The 24,020-nt window shown below is 36.6% G+C and overlaps 1 protein-coding gene across 4 annotated transcripts in view; it reads right to left on the bottom strand.

Moving 5' to 3' along the window:
• LOC150096005 (1-acyl-sn-glycerol-3-phosphate acyltransferase gamma-like) overlaps positions 1-24,020 on the bottom strand; it is a 172,751-nt gene that overhangs the window by 113,472 nt on the left and 35,259 nt on the right. For 2 of the 4 annotated variants that reach the window (XM_090409114.1, XM_090409113.1), the window contains exon 2: positions 659-857. In XM_090409114.1, coding sequence (XP_090265240.1) covers positions 659-833 — 175 coding nt within the window. In that variant the 5' untranslated portion in view covers positions 834-857. Of the gene's footprint in view, positions 1-658; positions 858-1,463; positions 1,558-24,020 lie in introns of those variants that run through there. The other 2 variants (XM_090409112.1, XM_090409116.1) reach the window with 2 other exon arrangements.

Below are 24,020 nucleotides of genomic sequence, written 5' to 3'. Positions count from 1 at the left end.
CATCTTGCATATGGACAAAATGGTCAGAGATCTCACATGATTAACAGACAAAAATACTATTAGCGATTGGTAGATGGAGAAGTATATAGATAGTGGATTAAGTATTGTAGACATTGGGCTGAATGGTGGAGAGTGCCCTCCTGCAATGAGTCCTTGGACTCCATTGAGATGTCATGTAATAATAAAACAATAAGGACAATGAAGTATTTCAGGGACGCAATCATTTCACAATTGCTGGTGAGAAAGGTTGCTTCATTTACAGCAGATCCAACCCTAGCACAATTTTCCTATCAGCATAAGAAGCAAAATCAATCATGAGCACACAACCAAGAGCATCCTCTTCAAACTAGATTGTTCCAATGCTGTCTGAAAAATTGACAATTTATCAAACAGTGTATATATATATCTTAGATACCAAACTACATTCTGCTAGACTACAATTCATATCAGCTGGGGAAAGGAGGAAGGGAAGCAGTTTAATGATGCACTTATTTTTTAAAATTATCTGAAACCATATTCAACTGTACAATACTAGTTCTACAAAGGTCTAATAGAAACAGTACTGGAATCTTTAAGTTTATATTTACTTCACCAAAGAATAATTATACAAATGATAGTTACAATTTCAATGCAAAGATGAAAAACTAAATCAACTTACGTGACCAGCTGGAGTATATCAAGTAAAAGTTTATGCGCCTATAGAGATGTTTATTAAGCGGAAATATAATCCAATATGCACAGAGTTGCATAAAGTTCAAAATTAGGCCACTTAAAAGGAACACTATAACCATGAAAAGATGGAAGATAACCCAAGTTTTCATCTTTGCAATCATCTTCTTGTAACAAGTCAAATACACCTAGAAAATGAAATTCTTTTAAACTATATTTGGAATGTAAATCCAAAGAAAGATTTTTTTTTTATAGTTTCTTAAAACTTGATAGCCTGGTTTTATATTAATAACTTTTCTATACACTCTGTGCAATAATTCTGTAATCTTTCTGGCAAGATCTCTTCAGAAGAAAGGAAAGACTTCAGACAAATATTATCATATCAGATGGGAATTTTTCAAAAAAAAAAAGGAAAAAAAAAAGATAAATAAAACAGTTGGAATGAATTAATTATGCACAGCTGGATCTGATAGAAAAGTTTCCTTTTGTAAATCCATCCATCCATATATATAGATTTACAAAATTAGGATGATGGTATATTAATCATATTACATTAACATTATGCTCAAAATATCTGAACTAATAGATATAATATTAATAATTACTTAATATGCTTAAGTTTCCTTAAATAAAAATTAAACTTCAGTAACATAACATTAGAAAAGCAACAAGAGCAGGAAAATTTAAAGAAATATCTATCATTCTGAGACAAGTTTGTTTTCAAAATAATTACTTCATATGCTGCTATTCAATAAAAATCTTATTTTAAATGAGTTAAAAAACAAGTCACACACCCAGTGATACAACTGAACTTGTATTTTAATAAGTCCACAGCTTCCTCAATGCTTTAAATATTCTTTGTCAATACAATCAATGCACCTGTTACAGATATCAGTTCTGAATGACTGGTTAGGTAATGCCAAGCAAAAGTAAGAACATGAGAGATGACCTTAGAACTGATAGGTGACAGCCTAAGCATTTGTTACTGAATACTCTCCTGATAGGACAAAGTCCAAATTGCTATACTCCAAAAGAAATAAACAAAGTACATTAAATAACCCACATTTACATTTTTATTTTCTTAATGTTATCTACAAGAAACAAAATGCATTGATACTTATATTTAAAAACAAATACCACTTTTTATTTACTTTTTTTTTCTTTTTTTTGTAGAATTACAGTATAAAATTGGAGCAAAAAATACTGTCTTTAAAATCATATCCCTTTTCACTTTATATTTTATGCAAACTAAAGCAAGTGAACATTTCTTATAACAAAAAGACTTTGGAATTAGTTTAGTAGAGAAAGCAAAGCATCCTGCTATGGTAGAAGTGACAAGTATTACGAATAATTAAAATGTGTACCTGCATATGCCCACATATACCCACAAAAACAGATGCACACAATGTTTCTGGATTCTGCAAAGAATCTGATTTTGAAAGATTGGAATCAATCACTAAACATATTTAGGCTTAAGTTCTGGTTTAAGCATTTTCAGGTTTAATGAAATGAAAACAGCACATTTAAAATAATTAAGTGCTTAACAGTGGACTAACATTCTTAAGTGATGATAAATTATGCAAATACAAAAATAATTACCAAGGCAAATATGAGCAATGATGCTGTGATTCTGAATACCAGTAAATACAACCAGAAAGATGTTGAAAGTTTATTTTTCACTTGGTTAGAATATAATAAATTTAGTTTAATCCTTTATCCAAGTGTGAGCAAACAAAGTTGGTGCCTGAAAGTAGCTTCGGGACTGGGGTAAGGTGGTACAACACCAGGACAACTCCTTGCCAAAGGTGGAGCAAGCTACCAACACTCCTATCTCAGTATCTCCCATAATGCAAAACACATCTCCTTGCGGATATGTCTAATGTTATGCATTAGACATATCCGCAGGGAAGGGCCACTACCCAGACTAGTTTCGACCTTTATTGAGGTCTCTTCAGTGGGAGCCAGGGCCAAGTGGAGATACCAGCCAGAAGCATTAGCAAGGTCATACTTTCAACAATCAGAAAATTGAATGTTGCTCACAAATCACATCATCTACAAACTGAGTCCACTAATCCCTAGAAGTAAACCTTAAAAGGGACTCTTAAAAATGTCACCTTTTGGCCTCTGAATTAGCTAAAAAAAACTTACACTTTTATTATTATTCATTCATTATTCCTGCAAGAAAAATTAAAAATGTGCAGGAGAGGTAACTATTGATGATATGTTAAAAATTATTATTGTCATCAAATTCCTGACATGTACTGTACAGGATATTATGATAGTACTATATGAAGAACTTACATCATTACTAACTTCCTTTCAACAATTTTCTTCCAAATTAAAATTATTATTATTACTATTATCTGAGACCTCTGGGGGAGTCAAAGACTCATTGAGGGAGGCTATAAATCACCCAAACCAGCTGTCATACCTTCTTAAATTCATTCATACTAGATGCACTCACAACCCCCTAAAGGCAAACTATTCCACTCAATCACTCTATATGAGAGAAAACCTAGCTCTTACCCCTTTGTTGACTGTAATTCTTGTAGGCTTATACGCTGGTTAAACATGATAACTAATAATTAAGGAACTGACAGCGTACACTAGAAATATGTTAAAGTTTATTTAATTTATATTTCTTGTGTATGCTGTCAATTCCTTAATTATTAGTTATTACCTTTTGTTGACTGTGAACAAACTTAACTTCCATGGGTGCCCCCCCTCCATGTTCTCTCCCCACCTGATGAAAAATTTGAAATTTTTCACATAATGAAAAATTTCACACAATATCCTATAACACCCATTCAGAAGTATATAGACCTATCATATCACCCCCTCTTTCTTGTGTTAACAAGTCTGTAATCCACATACTCCCAATCTGTCCTCATAATCTAAATCCCATAATCCAAATATAATCTTTGTAACTCTTCTTTGCATGCTTTACACAGCTTCTTTATCCCCCTTGGAACATGGGAGACCAAATCTGCAAACAATAATCTAGGTGTGGTCTTATCAAAGCCTTATAAACAGGCAAAATGACTTCCTTATCCTTACATGTTAAGGTTTGCTTCAACATCGCAATTATTCTCTGAGTTGTACTTGCAACTTTTGCTATGTGACTTTTGAATTTCAAATTCCTGTCCACCAATATGCCAGGATCTCTTGCCTCCTCAGTTTCTTGTAGCATAACCCCGCTAATATAATATGCCAGTGGAAATCTCATCAAGCCAAAGTGCATAACTTTACACTTGCTAACATTAAACTTAAACCCGTTTTCATTTGCCCAAATTTCCAGCCTATTCAAATCATTTTGTAAGAGCTGAATACCAGTAGCATCCCTGATTGCCCTACTTATCTTCACATCATCGGCAAATAATTGCACATCTGATGTTAGACCCTACCTGATGTCATTAATGTACAGACTGAACATTAATGGCCCAAGGACTGAACCCTGGGGTACCGCCACTGGTCATCTTATATCTGGCAGATTCACATCCACTGTATACCACTTTCTTGATATCTGTCTGTCAACCATCCCCTGATCCAAGTCAAAAGTTTACATTCCAATCCTAAATTCTCCAGTTTATGCAACAGCCTTTCGTGCGGTATCCTATCAATTGCCTTAGAAAAATCCAACATCATCATAGTGTATTCATTCCCTTTATCCAACTCGGCCGTAACATTGCTATAAAATATGAGCAAATTGCTAAAACATGATCTTCCTTTAGTAAATCCATGCTGCTCCTTGCAGAGTATAGCATGTTTGTCTACCCAACTGTATGCGAGTTCTTACCAACTTCTCTAAAATCTTCACTACCACACCAGAGATACTGATGGTATTTCAGTATATTAAGGTCATTAATTAAACACATCAGTTTTTGCACCACCCTTGTACAATGGAACTATCATACATTCCTTCCATTCCTGTGGTATCATTGCTGAGCTGAGACTCAAGTTGCACAAACATGTGAAAGACCTAGTCAATTCAGCTGAACAAGCCTTTAGCAAACAGACTGATATTCCATTTGTCCCTATCCAGGTTATGAAACAGCTCTTCGACCTCATTTTCATGAACCTTATAACTCTTCACCCAATGTAGCTATAGCACTGTGCACCATGTTACATACACCTGGTTGATATATCTTAGCAAAGTAAACACTCATTAACTGAACAATGTCATTAGCTTCTGATACTAGATTACCATCTGCATTCAATAAAGTTATTCTTTTACATTCATTCTTTCTTTTTCCCCCTATAAACAGGTTGGGAGTAAAATGGATGTGCAACCTTATTAAGCAAGAGATCCAGAAGATGATGATGATGTGTAAAGAATATCATGAAAATGAGAGTGATGAGAGGAGTTATTAAATATATAAAGCTCAAGCCAAACAAGTAACAAGTATTGTGTGGAAATCTAAATCGAAGTATGAAAAGAAATTGGCCATGCAAGCTAAAGGAAATCCAAAAGAATTTTGGATGGCCAATTTCTTTTCATACTTCGATTTAGATTTCTGCATAATACTTGTTACTTGTCTGGCGTGAGCTTTATATATTTAATAACTCCTCTCACTCTCATTTTCATGATATTCTTTCCACATCATCATCTTCTGGATCTCTTGCTTAATAAGGTTGCACATCCATTTTACTCCCAACTTGTTTATTCTTTGAACACTAGGGGATACATTCAGATATCACTTCTTCAAAGATTCCCATGCATTGTCGACATTTTTCCAATTCAGCTAAAACTGATAACATGGGACCAAAGATAGTGTCCTCCTAAGACGATCATAAATTCGAAGTATGTGGTTCAACATATAACCTGTTCTAATCAGAGCATTAATACAATTAGATACTTCCCAAAAAGCACAGCATGATCACTGTCACCAGACGGTGGTAAAATAGCCATATTCTTAACAGAGACCCACTTCTGATGCTATGAGAAAATTCAACACGCTTTGTCCTCGAGTTCCTTCTTTCACCTACTGCTTGAGAAAGTTATCTTGCAACAATTCAATATATTCTTCTTCTTTCTTATCATGAGATTTCTCATCTACCCAATCAACATTTGGAAAATTAAAGTTACCCATAATGATCACTCATTTGGTACCCATAAGGCTAAACTGGAGATGCATTTCTTCATTCTCTGCAAATGAGCAGCCAATTCTGTAGCAACACCCCACCACATATTTCATTTTGTTAGCCTGCAATTCACACCAGATACTCAAATTCACCGCTACATGGGACATTGTTACCATCATTGTTTTCTTGCATTTCTACTTGGACTTAAGTCATCTAATATCATCAGTAGTACTCCCGGGGCCATCTCCAGATCAGATCGTGCCACGAGGCAAGCAATTAAATATTGCCCCTGATGGATTATAAGACAAAAATATAAGAAAATCTCCAATTGCTATCATGTTTTTATTACAAGAGAAATGCCAAACGATTACATAATAATATTAATTAAATGTTTGCTCAAAGGGGATATCACACAATAAAACTGTTTATAAGCTCTTCTAAATTTAAATTATAAGCTATGTCCGCTTCTATCGATATAGTTGCTAGACTGACCAATCTTTCTTGGGTCATTACTATTCGCAAATAATTTTTAAACAGCTTAAGCTAGGAAAAACTTTTTTCTGCACTTGCTATGCTAACTGGAATTGTTAGCGTAGCGAAGGTGCCTATTGCAATATGGCTGAATGAGCACCCTTACTAAGTTGCACCGTGAGCCGCAAACATAGTATACTTATTACTAGCTCTTCTAAATTTAAATTATAAGCTATGTCCGCCTCTATCGATATAGTTGCTAGACTGACCAATCTTTCTTGGGTCATTACTATTCGCAAATAATTTTTAAACAGTTTAAGCTAGGAAAAACTTCTTTCTGCACTTGCTACACTAACTGGAATTATTAGCGTAGCAAAGGCGCCTATTGCAATATGGCTGAATGAGCGCCCTTATTAAGTTGCACCGTGAGCCGTAACATAGTATACTTATTACTAGTTACCAGACCTAGTTACCATATCTGATTCTGATAGCCAGGTTTAACTATGAAAACAATCTTAGGCTGCATCATATTCAATAAAGCAACGAATTCAACACATTTTTTTATTATTATTACACCAAGACCCCTCATGGAGTCAAAGACTCATCTGGGAGGTCCTTTTATCACACACACACACACACACACACACACAGCTCATCACACTGTGCTTTGAATACATTCAAACTCCTTGCAGACACCACACTCTCAGGCAAGGCATTCTAATCATTTACAACTCTGCACAAAAAAAACCCGCCTCTCACTCCACTAGTGACTTTCCTTTTCCTGGATATCGCTCCCCCATACACAACTTGTTGATACCTATCAGATAGCCAGTCTCCAATCCAATGCACTAATCTAATATACAACCCCATCTGCTCTAGTTTGACTATCAATTTATTATGAGGTACTCTATCAAAAGCCTTTGCAAAATCTAAGTATATTACTATGTATCCTTCTCCTCTGTCCAGGGAAGCAGTCACTTTATTGTAATAAGTAAGTAGATTACTAAAACATGACCTCCCTTTAACAAATCCATGCTGTCCATCAAAGATAATACCATTGTTGTCAACCCAACTCTGGATCCTAGTTCGAACAAGCTTCTCCAACAACTTAACCACAACACCTGACACACAGATAGGCCTATAGTTTGATGATTGAGTTCGATCACCTCCTTTATGAAGTGGCACAATCTTGCCCTTCTTCCACTCCCTAGGAATTTGACCGAGTGCAAGAATCGTATTAAAAAAATATGTCAAGGCAGGTGTCAACTCCCTGGCACATTCCTTCAGAATACGTGGTGATATATTATCTAGTCCCACAGCCTTATTAACATCTAGTTTACTTCACTCCCCATACACCTCTTGCTCACTTAAAGCCAGTCTCTCCTTCCCATCATCAACTGTTCTCAATCTCTCCATGAAGTCACATTCACAAGATTGAAAGACCGTTATTAACTGCTCATTAAGTATCTCCACCACGCATTCCGCAACAGCTGTCTTTATACCATTTTCTCCTATCAATGTCATCCTTCCATAATCATTCTTTCTTTTGCTGGCTACATATCAAAAGAACTCCTTAGGATTCATTTTGGCTTCATTAGCTAATTGCTGTTCATACCTCTCTTTAGCTACCCTCACCAACCAAGTCACCTTCCTTGCCTGGTCATTGTTGACCTCATGGAATTGGTTATTTCCACTTCTCTTATGCTACCTCCACAATGCCCTTTTTCTCTGCATCGCATGCTTAATCTCTTTATTCATCCATCTCACACCTACCTTATTTAACCTTCTCACCCTGGGAATACATTTAGACACTGCATCTACTAGATAGTTTTTGAAAATCCCCCAAGCTGCACTGATCTCTCTTCCAGCTAACTCCTCATTCCATGCTACATCTGCAAGCTATCTTCTGAGCTCTTCATAATCATCCCTCCCCCCCCCCCCCTTGTAGTTTCACATATATCCTTTTCTCACAGAGGTCCTCACACTGCTGGCAACCACCAGGCATTCACCTCATGGTCACTCTCACCAATTGGTGGATGATTTGATACCTCATTTATAATTACATCCTCTGAGGAGATGACCAAATCCAAGACCCTCAATCCTCGAGTGCCCTCTGTTACATACTGTCTGAGTTTTTGAGGGATAACTACCTCATTCTCTTTACTTCCAGTTGCTATCTCATCATTCCAGTTTATATTGCCATAGTTAAAATCGCCCATAATGATCACCCTTTTCTTATTTGCTTCGCTAATTTGATTATACATTTCATTATCACCACCATCCACATTACTGGTCTATAACAACATCCAACCAAGTATTTGATTCCATTCACCTCTTCTCACATCACACTGCATCAAAACCACTGGCACTATTTTCCTCTTGCATCTCTACTTTGTATGGACATAACTCTTTCTCTATCATCAATAGCACTCCCCTTCCCTTTTTACCCCTGCTATCCTCACGAAACACATCATACCCTTCCATCTCTATTCCTGTCAGGATGTCATCCTCTTCAATACATGTCTCACTTATTACAATAATCTTTGGGTGAACAGACATAATTAATGCAACCATTTCATCTGCCTTGTTTTTTTATACGTCTAGCATTTGTATACAAACACAACAGCTCATTTCTGGATCTACAGCTAGTTCCACTGATACCACTCACTCAATATGATCTCCACATGCTCGATTGGGGCCATTTCAATTTCTGCTTATTCATTCACCTTTGTTTCTGATGCTCCTGGCATTTGTGTATAGTCATAATAAATTACCGCCTAGCCTGTTCTTATAATTAGATATGCAATCTATTTGCTATTGTTATAGAATTTCTCTTTTCTCTCCCCAGACATACTTAAAAGGTCCAAACCCAAAGTATATTTTCCCACCCCTTTGTCACATACATAACCATGTTCGAAGACATTCGTATCTTTATCTCATTTGCATACCATAGCTAAACTTTCACACACATTTTTCCCATTCCTCCCTTGATGATTTAGTTTCCCTGATTCTGCATTAGGTCTCATATCAAGAAGTAATTTTTACAGGCTCCTGAATGCCAAATGAATTCGAGTACATGCCATCCCTCTTATTATAAGTCTTTTCTGCCATCAAACTCAGTCCACACACATCTAAAAACTCAAATTTATTTTTTCTATATAGCCTGCTAAAAGTGGTGTGAGATAGATATTTAACAAGAAATTGTTATATAGGGCCTGGAAATGTGGAGAGTATGAGATAATTAGGCAAACTGCATTAGCAAATAAAGATTATTATGGACAATTTTAATTGCAGAAATATAAATATGGAGAAAATAGCATCTGGGAGTTATATATAAAAAATTAAACACAGATTTCTATGACTATTCATAAGAATGCCAGATAATTGGAAGGCTGGATATTAAGAAGTCAGATGCTGAAAGTTTTTCACTTGGTTATACTATAAATTAAAGATGCCAAGAAATCATATTCTTGGTTTAATCCTTTATCTAAGTGTAAGCAAACAAAGTTTGCACGTGAAGCAACTTCACAACTCATATATAGAGGATAACTTCACATCATTTGCCTTAGTATCCCACAATGCAAAGCACACATCCTTATGGACATGCATAATGCTATGCATTATGGCAAGGATCACTACCTAGACCAGTTTCAATCTTTATTGAGGTCTCATCAATGGGAGCCAGACCTAGAAGTGATACCAAGGTTGAAGTAATGATGTATATGGAAGCCATATTTCCATATACAAGTAGTCAAAGGTGTTACGCCTTATTACTAAAATACTCTGGATTAGAGATAGATGTTGAAAGTTTTTCAACTTGGTTATACTATAAATTAAAGATGCCAAAAAAATTATATTCTTGGTTTAATCCTTTATCCGAGTGTAAGCAAACAAAGTGTCTCCCACTGATGAGACCTCAATAAAGGTAGAAACAAATCTGGGTAGTGACCCTTCCCATAATGCACAGCATTTTATATATACCTGTAAGGATATGTGCTTTGCATTGTGGGATACTAAGGCGAGTGATGTAAAGTCATTAGCCTCTATATATGAATTGAGCCAGTCCTGAAAATATTTCAGGTGCAAACTTTGTTTGCTTACACTTGGATAAAGGATTAAACCAAGAATATAATTTCTCGACATCTTTAATTTATAAGAAGTCAGTAACTCATTTATTTGGAACTAGAAGAGGGCAATTACAGAAAGTTCAAAAATTAAAACATGGATTTTTTTAACTACCACTCAATAAAATGGAGAGAACTTCAAGAAACTAATGAATCAGAGATCTTTAAGTGATGACAGACAGGGAAGTGAAGCTCAACAAATATTGCAAACGCAGGTGCAAAGAGGATGCTACTGGAAAAGAATATAGCAGCCCTATCACTTTAGATTTTGATACAATATATATGGACTACTAAGCTCAGATATTATTATTATACGCTATCTCCATGGAGTTCGGAGACTCATCGTGGGAGGCCTAAACTAATATTTTACACACAAAAATCATCATACCTTTTCTTAATCTAATTCACCATCAGGGAACTCGCAACTAATTTTGGGAATCCACTTCTCATTCACCATTCTCCATGAAAAAAATGTAGTCTGCATCCCTACAAAATACACTCTTACACAACTTCCACGGATGGCCCCTAGTTCTCTCACTGTCATATAATGAAAAATTTCCTTTGCATCTATTTCATAAAACCCTTGAAATATCTCATACGTTTCTATCATGTTCCCTCTTTGCCACCTATCAACTAAGCTTCGTAACCCACACACCTTCAACCTATCCTTATAGGGAGCATTCCACAGACTTGTCACCTGATTGGTCACTTGTCTCTGAATCCTTTCTACCACTTTCTGATCTGCAAAAAAAAAAAAAAAGAAGGTGACTAAATGTGTGCAGAGGTCAAGATGTGGCCGAATCATACTGTTATAAAGATGGATAACAAGGTCATTCCACCATATACTAATCACTATCTTTACTTGCTACTGTGTGTTTTGACAGCCAAGTAATACTTTGAACTATTTTGCCAACCTTTGGAACATGTTCTCTGAGCTTTAACTCTCCGTCCACCATTATCCTCAAGTCTTTAGTCTCATCAATTTCCTGCAATCCAATACCATCAGTATGATATACTGCATGTAACTTTTTCATCCCGAAGTGCATAACCTTACATTTGGCAAACATTAAATTGACAATTGTTATCCTTGCTCACAATACTAATTTATTAAATCATCCTGAAGAATATCTACATCACCTTTATCAACTATTGCTCTTCCCAGTTTTGCATCATTAGCAAACAAATTAATATTCTCTCCCCCTTAAATTATTCTCTATATCTATATGATATACAAATTCTGGCCCAATACAGAACCTTGAGGTACTCCACCTCATTCTTCTAGATTCCATTCCACCATATACTACTCTCTAGTGTTTATCTATCAGCCAACTTCCCCCTCTCCCAATCCATGCTAGCAGCTTTATATCCATTCCAATTTGCTCCAATTTTTGTAATACTTTTCTATGTGGTATTCTGTCAAATGCCTTTGCAAAGCCCAGAAGAATAATGGTATAGCATTTTCCTTTATCTGATTTCTCTGTCACTTTATTATGAAATGCGAGTGAATTACTATGACAAGCCATACCCTTTACAAAACCATTCTGTCCACTATAGTGTATCGCATCCCTATCCATCCACTCACTGTTGGATTTTTATCTTTAACCAACTTTTCCAATACTTACTCCTGATATATTAATTGTTCTGTAATTTGTAAGCTATAAATAGGTACTTTATGACCACTATAAATTAGTCTGTAATTTGCTATTTCTGTCTTGGAGTCGCCTTTATGCAACAGACTATCTTACCCTTTTTCCAATCCCCTGGAACCCTGCCAGAGTTGAGCCTTAGAAAAAGAAAGACAATTTGATGAACAATTTCATTAGAGACAATGCCAATTCTCTTGCACATTCATATAGTGCATGGGCTCACATACCATCCACTCCCAGTACTGTATTCACATTGATATTTTTTTAATATGCTGAACACCTCCTGTTCACCTACCTCAGTTTTGATATATATCTCTATCACATCAATAACTGCAAAGTATTCACTTGGATGATACACCTTCACAAAATGATCACTCAACAATTCAACTATTTCTTTTGCCTCTGTCACTTTCCTACTACTTTTCTTCTTACTTCATATATAAAGCTCTTTTGGATTTACTTTGGCCTGATTAGCTAATTTTCTCTTTAATCTGATTTGGCATTTCTTACCAAACCAGTCACCCTTCCTATTTGTACTACTCATGAGTATGCTGATCACCTTTACCTTATATCCCCCTCCACCACCACCCACATGCCTAACTCTAATCACTCACTTAATCTCCACTTGGTTTATCCTCCTGACTTGGGTATGCACTCTGATACTGCTTGCTTCAAACAATCTCTGACTACTTCCCATGCACTACTAACATTCTTTTGTAGCTTCTCAAGCCATAGGATTGTTCCAAGATGCCTCCTAAGTTTGTCATAATTACCAGCTTTATAGTTCAACATAAACACTTTCATGACAGGGAATTCCACATGTTTGACAAACTTCCCAGAAGATGAATCAAATGGTGGAAAAGTTCTCTGGAAAGGAAATGAAAGTAAGCATGAAGCAGGTGTAGGTTTCCTGCTAAGTAACAAGGCCTGTCAGGCAATGATAAGATACAAACCAGTTAGTGAAAGAATAATGGTTGAAAAATTCAGTGCCCAACCATTTGATATCACAACCATTCAAATATATGCACCCACTGCAGAGAGTGCAGATGAAAACATTGAGAGATTTTACAGGGATCTACAACTAGTAATTGATGAGGTGCCGAAGCAGGATATACTCATCATTGGAGGAGACTGAAATGCAAAGATTGGCAAAAATAACACAGGATGGGAAAAGGTTATGGGAAAATTTGGATATGGAGAAAGAAATGAATGTGGACAGCTGCTTCTAGAATTTGCCACGGATAACAACCTGATGATTTGCAATACCAAATTCCAACAAAAAGATTGCCGTAAATGGACGTGGCGCTCCTTCGATGGCAAACACAGGAATATGATCGACCTGATATTAATAGACCAGAAATGGAGAACCTCATTTCAACAGTGCAGATCATTCCAAGGAGCTGATATTGATTCGGACCACAGTTTAGTGATTGCAAATATAAGACTAAAACTTAAACAGAAGTACAAAGGAAAGTTCCAAAAAGCTAGAGACATCTCAAAACTAAATGAAGACAGGCTAAGAACAGCATATCAGAACATATTGGAAACTAAGCTTACGACCCCAAGTGAAAAACAAAATACAAATACAAGAGGAACGAATGACTACAGTGCTAAAAAAGCAGTAGAGGAAGTAATTCCTGAAAGAGAAAAGATCAACAAGAAATGGATAACTCAGGAAACCCTAAAATTGGTACAAGAGAAAAGAGAACTGAAACTTAAAAGAGAGAATTCAGAGGCAGCAAATGAGTTATACCATCAGAAATGCAATGAGGTACAGAAAGCAGCAAGATCTGATAAAGCCAAATGGCTGGAGGACCAGTGCAAAAACATTGAACAGTACTATGGAGAACACAAAACTAGAGAGGGCTACAAACTCATAAGAAATGTCAATAGGAAGTGGCAAACAAGATCAGTAGCAGTCAAAGATGAAAATGGTAAAGTATTGATGGACAAGACAAAAATCATACACAGATGGACAAGGTATTGCAGCGAACTATATAAAAATCAACTAAATGATACTGCAACAGAAGTAATCAAAGAACTAAAAGCAATCTCTCCACTAGGAGAGATCTGTGAAAATGACATATTGGAAGAGGAGGTGAATAAGGCTATAAAACATCTCAAGAACAACAAGAGTCCTGGAAATGACAACATAATAGGTGAGATGCTAAAATATGGGGGAGAATCAGTTGTAAAAGAAATATATAAACTATGTAATGAAATATGGAGATCAGGGTATGCCCCCAAAGAGTGGAAAAAATCGGTCTTGGTTGTTCTTCATAAGAAAGACAGTGCTTTAGAATGCACCAATTACAGAACTATTGCATTAATGAGTCATCTTGGCATAGTGCTGATGAAAATACTAACAGAAAGCCTGAAAGGGCATATGGAGGCACATCTTTCCGATGAGCAAGCCAGATTTCGACAAGATCGAAGTACAGTGCAACAAATATTCTCACTAAGACTAATAGCAGAGGAAGCTCGAAGAAAGAATAAAAAGATACATTGCTGTTTCATTGACTTCCAAAAAACCATTTGGTAATATTGACCAAAATATAACATGGGCTGTCTTGGAATCCTATGGTGTGGACAATAAATTGATCCGCCTGCTGAAAGATATAAACAGCCAAGCACAAGCAAAAATCAGAATAGCAGGTGAGACTGGAGATTGGTTTGCCACTAGTCAAGGCACAAGACAAGGGGACCCAATATCACCAATCATCTTCATCACACATCTGGGAAGAACACTAGATAAGATTAAAGAAGAAGGTGGAGGCATTTCAATAAATGGCATGAGAATAAACTACCTCTGCTTTGCAGATGACATCCTTCAATCATCCTGATTGAAGAAGCAGCAGCAAAACATTGCAAACACTATATACACAGATAGAAAAAGATATGGACTAAATGTCAACTTTGAAAAAACTAAAACAATGATATTCGGATAACAGGAGTTACTGAACAAAGTTACAATAAACAGATTTCAACTGGAAAATGTGGAATACTTCACACATCTTGGATGCCACATGATGCATGACTTGGACCCTGAAAAAGAGATAAAAATTAGAATAGCCAGAGCAACAACTATTTTAAAAGCCATGGACAAAATATGGAAGAGCCGAGCTATAAAGATGCAAACTAAACTGCGCATTGTAGAAACCTGTATCTTCAGCAGCATACTGCGAGGCCTGGGTACTCCTGAGAGAATCTGAAAGGAGGATATTGGCATTTGAGTGGAAGTGCTATAGAAAGATCTTGAGAATAAGCTGGATACAGAAAGTGAACAATGAGGAAATCTACAACCAAAAGAAAACCTGATCCAAAAAATAATCAGAAGGAAACTACATCTATTTGGCCATATATGTAGAATGAATGATGAGAGAAAATTAAAAATGTTGCTGTTTGGAATGATTGAAGGAAAGAACAAAAGAGGAAGACCAAACAGAGAATGGGGTGATGACATCGTCAAATGGCACGGAAACTCTATACACAAACTGAGTCATCTTGCACAGAATAGAATGCAATTGAAGAATCATATCAAGATGGCAGCAGACACCTATGGGCATTGGACCAATGGTTGTTGATGATAATTCCCAATTGGAGGCAGAGTGCCTACCTTGGTTATGGATATATCTTCTGATACTATTACCAGATCCAATGCTCTCAAACCCCTAGTTCCCTCTATAACATCCTGTTTCAGGTAATTATTCTTGAACAATTGCATAAATTCAATATTCATCTTGCCAGGCACCCTTTCCTCCTCCAATCTATGTCCTCATAGAAGTCTCCCATAATAACTGTTCATCTTGCACTTGTTGTGCTAATCTGCTTATGAATGGCATCTACATCATCCTGTGGACCTCCTGGTATATAGCAGAAACCAACAATATATTTTGTCTCCTACTGACCACTATCTCACACTAGTCAGCCTCAAATGAATCATCTCACCCAGACTTAATATCCTCTAACTTCTAATTTTGTTGGTTGCAGTTCTTCAGCTGTCATCAGCATTACTTCACCTCCTGTCCTATTCCCTCATTACTCTCTGAAAATACATTACCCTTTACATTCTATCCCTGTAACTATCACTTTCTATCAACCAGGTCTCAATGATGCCTATAATTTTTTGGCCAAGTCGAGCTGACCAACGCCAAAAATTCCTCTTTCTTATTCTTCATACTTTGGCATTTGTGTACAGGCATTTCAGTAGCCCCCCCCCCCCCCCTTGTACCCACAATTACCCTTGTGTAATGTCATTGCCATTCAAATGGCAATAACATTACACCCTATAAAATCACATTCGGCATTGCATAATCATTTCTGAACATATACTCATGTATCCTAGGACTGGCCAGACATTAGGGCACAGTTGCAATCAAGTATTGCAACTGTGCCCTAATATCTCTAGTTTCTCTGGTTGTGTACGTCCAAACTCTCACTAAACTACACTTTCTCCAAACATTTAATTTTGAAATCATTTAAACGGCATGTGGCATCAGGCATATGTAAGTCCTTTTACCCATCAAATTCACTCTACCCATCTATATACTGTATACCATTCCTCCTGCACAATCTTCCCATTGACTAATTAGCAATGATGGCCCTTCTTCTCAACTCTGTCCTATCATACTGAGACAGCAGACTCACAATCTTTACTTTCTTACTTTTCATTTTCACTTCTTTCAACAACTCTTTCACTTCTTTCTGCAAACTAACAACTTCACTAAAATCCTTAATCTTTGCACCTGGAAATATCGTATCTCTATACATATCCTTATTTCTAGTTTCTTGTGCTTTCATATTTTTCCCCATTCACTTTTTCTTTCAACCTCCCATCTACTATACCAGCGCTTCCCAAACTGTGGGCCGTAAGTTTTGTTGAGGGGGCCGTGAAATAATGAAAACAAATTTAAAATGTTTTAAGACTAAGTGGATTTTTTTTTAATCTTAAAAGAAACGTATTTAATTTTTATTATTTATTTTTTGTTCTTTTTTATATTTTAATGGAAAAAATCGCACATTGGTGTTGGTTCACCAATTTTGCTTCTTGCGTATTTCGGCGTTTAATGAATATTAGTAAGTATATGCTTATTCATATAAGTTTCATTTCAAATTCAAAATCTGAAATATAAATTGTATTGAATATAAATACAATAAATATTATAATAATATATGTCTATATTATGATTTTTTTTTTTCAATGGGGGCCCTAGCATCCATAAGTTTGGGAAGCAATGTACTATACCACACAACAATTGTTTCTCCAGTCTCTCTAGCAACCATTTTGTGGTGTGAAGGATGCCCGAGCATGCTATTTCACTTCTTACTGTCATTTCATCACCCACTTCTTTTATGCTCTCATGAAATGGAAATCTCAAGGAAATGGCTACAAGCCATTTCCTTGGATTTACTACTTCCACATTTGCCAGAACACCTTTACTATCGTTTCTTACATTGTTAATATTTGTCACTTCTTTTTTTTGCTTTCTATATAACTTGCATTTCTTGCACACATGAAACAGTTACTACAAACGCTCTCCTCTCCATTCTATTTTCCATTATAAATATGGTCTCAGAATTGTAAGAAAATGAGGAAGGAGAGAAAAGTGTACACAAGACCATTAACCAAGATGATATTGGGACTGTTGGGTATGAGAAAAGAGAATATGGACTACAAATCTTTGTATGGAGAATAGGTGATATAATAGAGACATGATAGTAAGAAAATTTTACCGGATGGAGGGAGACTGAGTCTTTTGGTACATGTAGTAGGTGGGTAAAGAAATCATCCCCAAAAGTCAACAGGAGAGCGTTGACCTCGTGACAAGTGGGTATAGTAGGTTGTTAGTGGAAATGGAAATTCACTTAACTGAATGAATTTAGCACAAAATTTGATAGATTAGAAATAAGAACAAGCAAGGGTGAATAGCAGTGAGAAAGTGATTTGACATGAAAGCAGAATTATGGAAGATGTGTATGCAGAATGAAATGAGAATTGTAGATATACATGGAAGAGTGAGAAAGAATGAAAGAGGGCACTATGAAAGAGATAATGAATGATTCATGAGTGGCGCTGACATACTGACTATGAGGAGTAAACGAACAAAATAGTTAGCAGCTAGAATAGCAATGAATGATTTTTTTTTAATGTGATTTATGCCTATGAAATGTTATTAGTAAACCTACAGTATATTTGTACTGTGGGTAGGCTAAGGATTTTCCCCACATTTTTGTAATTTTTTATTTATTTTTACATACTCCAGAAACCCTGCTCTAGATACTAAACATGGAAAATTTTCAAGCCACTTCGGCCTCTAACAAGTAAGGCTGTGGTCTCACACTCAGTGATGAAATTCACCTAAAGACAAACACAAATATCCATGCACATAGCAGGATTGAAACCTGCAACCTATTGATTGGAGAGCAGGTATGCTCTCCAATCAACCACTCACCCAACCAGGCCAGTCTGGTGGTTAGCATATCTATGTTCCATTTGGCTGGGAACAAGGAGAATGTGAGAATGGATAGCAGGAGATTGAAGAGAGTAAATGACGTGTGGTCAGTGTACTGTCCAAGTATGATAGCGATGAGTTGGAAGGCGAGCAAAGATAATGAATAGTATGCTACTGGAGATGAGTGAGGAGAAAGGAGTAGTGCAGTTTATGATGGTAGGATGATTTTGAGAGATAAATGTATATAAGATAAACTACATTTAAATGGTTTCAGTGGGAGTCAACTGGAGAAATTATTATGGCACATAACTGCAGTGAATAGAAGATCTGAGGAAGTAACGGGTAATGTGGAAGAACATGAAAGTAGGATAGGACAGAAAAGACTGAAAAAGAACTTGTGAATAAAGAGATTAAGTAATATGAGTGAAGTGGCAGAACATGAATGCAAAACAGAAATAGGGTAGAAGTGTATGGGTCTGAGGAGGATTGTGTGATTATCTGTGATAGAGGAACAGCCAGGGTGAGACATGAAGTCATATCTGAGCAGTGCTATCAGTGGGACATTTTGGAACCGAAATATGGAATCAAAAATAAGGTGAATGCAATTGCTACATTGATAACCTTCATCTACTCAAAAAATTGTCAGAATAAGTGAGATATGTTTGGATAAGGATGATATCCTAATAGAAATAGAGAAGTGAGATTTATCGTTAATATACAGAGCAGAAAGAGGGAGCACTAAGCAAAGCACAGCTGATGTTAGCAGAGAGGTTATGTCCATTCAAGGCAGAGATGCATAGAGCACATGGTAGTGCATATGCTGCCATTTACCTGGTAATGTGGAGGAAGTGAAAGGGAAATGTGCAGGTAAATTAGCCTAGCAAATAAGAAAAGGGTAATCATAATGAGTGATTTTAATCATGATAATAGAAACTGAGATGAATATATTTTATGTAGGAAAAAAAAATAATGAATTTTTTGAATTTCTGAGATAATTACCTTAAACAGTACATAACAGAGGGCATGGATTTGATGTCATCAGAGCATACTATGCAGAGCACACCATAGCATAATATGCTGTGGTGTTCAAAAGATAAAGAAGAACTACATTTTTATCTGTATATGAAAACATTTTCATGGCTACAGCCAAATGTGGACATAAGTTTATTGACAGCATACCAATAAATTGTATTACATAAAAAATGTGTTACATGCATTTTTGATTGACAGTCAATAATTGTGGCACTCATCACGCACACAGCTTTTCATGTGCAGTTTCGTACACTAGCTCAGTCAAGTTGCCTAAAATCTCACGCACTTTCACTCGGTGGTCTTCCATAACGATACCAAATTAAATTGCAATATGTCTCTGGCAAAAGTTACAAATTTCCTAAGGACATAGTTAAGGAATTAATATAAGGTGCTTACAGAAAACTATGCAGAGAGACATTTCAGTATGGAACATGCTCACTCCGAACTGTGAAGCAGCTCTCACAACATCATACCATACTTGGCAACAAGTGATTCAGAAATTCTTGGGACAAACTGGTCTACTCCTCCATCAGAGCAAGGATAAGGCCATTCTATCTAACAGATAAGCTTGGGTGTTGATGGTTATTCATGACTTATTTTTCACGGTATTAACAACACTACAAACACTTTTAACAACAAAGATGTTTTATTAACGTAGAAAGTATTTTACCTTGGGTATAATAAATGTTAAAAATACCAAGCAATTTTAAACCTGGTTTTACTCCATTTCCCAAGTAAGCAAACAAACAAATAAGTCAAGTTTGCGCCTGCAAATGATGCAAGTCTAGCTGATCCTACAGGTAATGCAAGATCAAGGCAACTCGTGGTAAAGGTGGCATAAGCTCTGATCACTAATCTTAATATTTACCCTTAATGCCAAAACACATCTCCAAGAAGGGGATGCATGATGTTTTGTATTAAAGGCAAGGGGCCACTACCCAGACTGGTTTCGACCTTTATTGAGGTCTCATCAGTGGGAGCTAAGCTAGAAATACTAAGATTTAGTAATACAGAGCTTATAAGTATTTTACTAGAACAAGTTGCCATAAGGTGTTTTAACCTTGTTAAATTATTAACCTTAATAAATATCACCTTAATAGGTGATATTTATTACATAAGGTGTTTTAACCTTGTTAAATTATTAACCTTAATAAATATCACCTTATGGCAACTTGTTCTGGTAAAATACTTATAAGCTCTGTATTACTAAATCTTAGTATTTCTAGCTTAGCTCCCACTGATGAGACCTCAATAAAGGTCGAAACCGGTCTGGGTAGTGGCCCCTTGCCTTTAATACAAAACATCATGCATCCCCTTCTTGGAGATGTGTTTTAGCATTAAGGGTAAATATTAAGATTAGTGATCAGAGCTTATGCCACCTTTACCACGAGTTGCCTTGGTCTTGCACTACCTGTAGGATCAGCTAGACTTGCATCATTTGCAGGCGTAAACTTGACTTGTCTGTTTGCTTACTTGGGAAATGGAGTAAAACCAGGTTTAAAATTGCTTGGTATTTTTAACATGTTTTATTAATGCTTATATTTCGCTGATTTTCAACTCAGCATCATCAGAGCACAACACACATGTAAACACGACAGTGAGTGAGTGAAACAATATAATTGTAAAAGACAAAAGATCTAAAGTCCTATTTTTTGGCGCCCTCTAACGAGAAAAAAAAAAAAAAAAAAAAAAAAAAAAAAAAAAAAAAAAAAACGCAGTTATCCAGTGTGACTTGGCCTATTATGGGCAAACAGGAAGATCAGTGAACATCCACCTGGAAGAATATGAAAGATACATTCGCTACTATTACTATGGCAAGTCGGGACTGGCAGACCACGCTTTGGACACTCCTTACACAGGATTAGATGGAGGAAAACGAATGTGCTATTTAGGAGTCATTATAGATCTGAAAGATTATTTTTTGAGTCAGCAATGGCTTTGAAGAATTCTCCCAACCTTAACAAATATGGCTGCATTAATTTGTCAAAAATTTGGGAGACGGTTATCCTAAGAAAAACTCCTGGATAACTGCTTTTTTTTTTTTTTTTTTCTCATTAGAGGGCACCAAAAAATAGGACTTTAGATCTTTTGTCTTTTACAATTATATTGTTTCACTCACTCACTGTTGCGTTTACATGTGTGTGTTGTGCTCTGATGATGCCGAGTTGAAAATCAGCGAAATATAAGCGTTAATAAAACATCTTTGTTGTTAAAAGTGTTTGTAGTGTTGTTAATACCGTGAAAAATAAGTCATGAAGGATAAGGCCATGTTTGTTTTCTAGAGGAGTGGGGGAGGGATTTCAAGCGGCAATGCATCTCCCTATTATGTCCCAAACATGTTCTATGGGATTGAGATCTGGGGAGCTTGCTGGCCGCCGGATTTGATTATATGTTCGGTCTCCAGAAGTATCTCTACTGCTCATGTACTATATGGTGTGGCACTGTCATTCATTAAAATGATTTCTTCACCTACAACACCACAGAAAAATAAAAATGACATTGAAGAACTTCGTTGCAATATCATTCACCAATCATAGTCCCTTTTTCCAGCACTTGTACGAGGGTGGTTTGAAAAGTTTGGTAAATTTCCAATAGACGGTGACACAATTTGTTCATTTGTACCAGTGTCAGCATGCATCATCTTTTTCATGACCCCCCTGGCAAAATTTTAGCCACGTGCGATGCATAGTTCTCGTTTGGCAAACATTTAAAATGACCATGTTCACATTCATAAAAATGGAGAAAAACAAGTTTCATGCAGTGATAACACACTTTTATTTGAAGAAGCGGACGGCCATGCAGATCAAAGCTGAGTTAGTGCAGTTCATGGGGACTCTGCACCAGCATTAAAGACTATTTATTTTTGAATAAATGAGTTTAAACGTGGTTGTAAGTCAACTGAAGATGAAGCGTGCTCCGGATGCCTGACAGGTCACTACAAAGGAAATGATTGACAAAATCCACGGCATCGTTATGGAAGACTGCCGAGTGAAAATGCATGAGATTTTAGGCAACTCAACTGAATTAGTGTACGAAAAACTGCACATGAAAAGCTGTGTGCGTGATGAGTGCCACAATTATTGACTGTCAATCAAAAATGCATGCGAAAAGACATTTCAACATGGTGTTTGGCAATGTTTAATCGCAGTTTGTAGGATTTTTTTGTGTCGATTCGTGATTGTAGATGAAACGTGGATCCACCACTACACATCTGAGTTCAAGCAGCAATCAAAACAGTGGACAATGCTCGGTGAAAGAGCACTGAAAAAAAGCGAAGACAGTTTTGTCAGCTGGGAAGGTGATGGCCACTGTTTTTTGGGATTCCCAACGAATTATCATGATAGACTATTTGGAAAAGGGTAAGACAATAACAGGCATCTATTATGCGTCATTGTTGACCGTTTAAAAGAAGAACTGAAGAAAAAACGGCCAAGATCGGTGCACAAAAAAGTGCTCTCTCATAAAGACAATGCACCATCCCACACATTGGCCGTCACACAATTCCAAAATTGTACGAATTGAGATTCGAATTGGTTCCACATCCACTGTATTCTCTGGACTTGGGGCCCTGTGTGACTTCTTGTTCCCAAAATTAACAATTTGGCTCGGTGGGAAAAAATTTTCTTCAAATGAGGATGTGAAGGCTGTCAATGACTATTTTGCGCAATTCGACTAATCCTGCTTTTTAGATGGGATGTAAAAATTGAAAACTCGCTGAACCAAATGTGTAGACCTCGATGGAGATTATAAAGGTGATTTTTTTCCAAAAAAATGTGTTCAACTTATTTTTTTTTTACCAAACTTTCCAAATACCCCTTGTAGCCTGGTGCATCCATTAAGCATAATGCCTCCCCACACCATGACCCCAGCACAACTGTATTTTTCCCTTTCAAGAAATTTCTCACACAATGGTAAGCAGTACCTTTTATGCCAGATCAATTGTTGTCTAGAATAAGAGGAAAGACTAAAACAACTCTCATCTGTAAAGAGTACATTAGCCAATTGGCATCTTGTCCAATTTTCATGGATACATCACCACTGAAAATGTGCTTTACGATGAGCTGTAAGGCACAAAGACTAAAAGGCATTCGGGCTGTAAGCCTATTTGTCACAGACGTCTTGCCAAGTTTGTCACGATATCTGCGTACCTGTGCTTGAATGGAACCGACTTGCAAGCTGAACTGCTGTGGTGTGTTGATTACGTTCTGCTGTTGTACCAAAAATTTGTCTTCGTGCTCCATGTTAGAGTGAGGGCAATCTCTTAGCAAACATCTGGAACCTAATTCGTTGGTTTGAAATGCTGGCCAGAGCCTGAATACAATGCTATGTAAGATTCCAAACACTGACAATATCAGTAATTCTGCAGTGTTCTTCAAGCTTTCCAACAGTTCTTCTCTGCATGAAATCATCTAGATGTCTTTGAGACATCCAACTTTACAACTCCTTCATGCAAAGAACTTCCTTCAAACACAATTCACTTAGCACAGCCTTTTGCTGGCATGGTTGGCAAGTCCTGAGTGGTTGAGTGATGGAACTGGATGATG

The sequence above is a fragment of the Typopeltis vanoorti genome, chromosome 19 (assembly GCF_054136105.1).
Source record: "Typopeltis vanoorti isolate ZY-2024b chromosome 19, IOZ_Tvanoo_1.0, whole genome shotgun sequence".
Classification (NCBI taxonomy): Eukaryota; Metazoa; Arthropoda; class Arachnida; order Uropygi; family Thelyphonidae; genus Typopeltis; species Typopeltis vanoorti.
The sequence above is the reverse complement of the archived record's forward strand: the minus strand, read 5'-3'. Positions and strand labels throughout refer to the sequence as shown.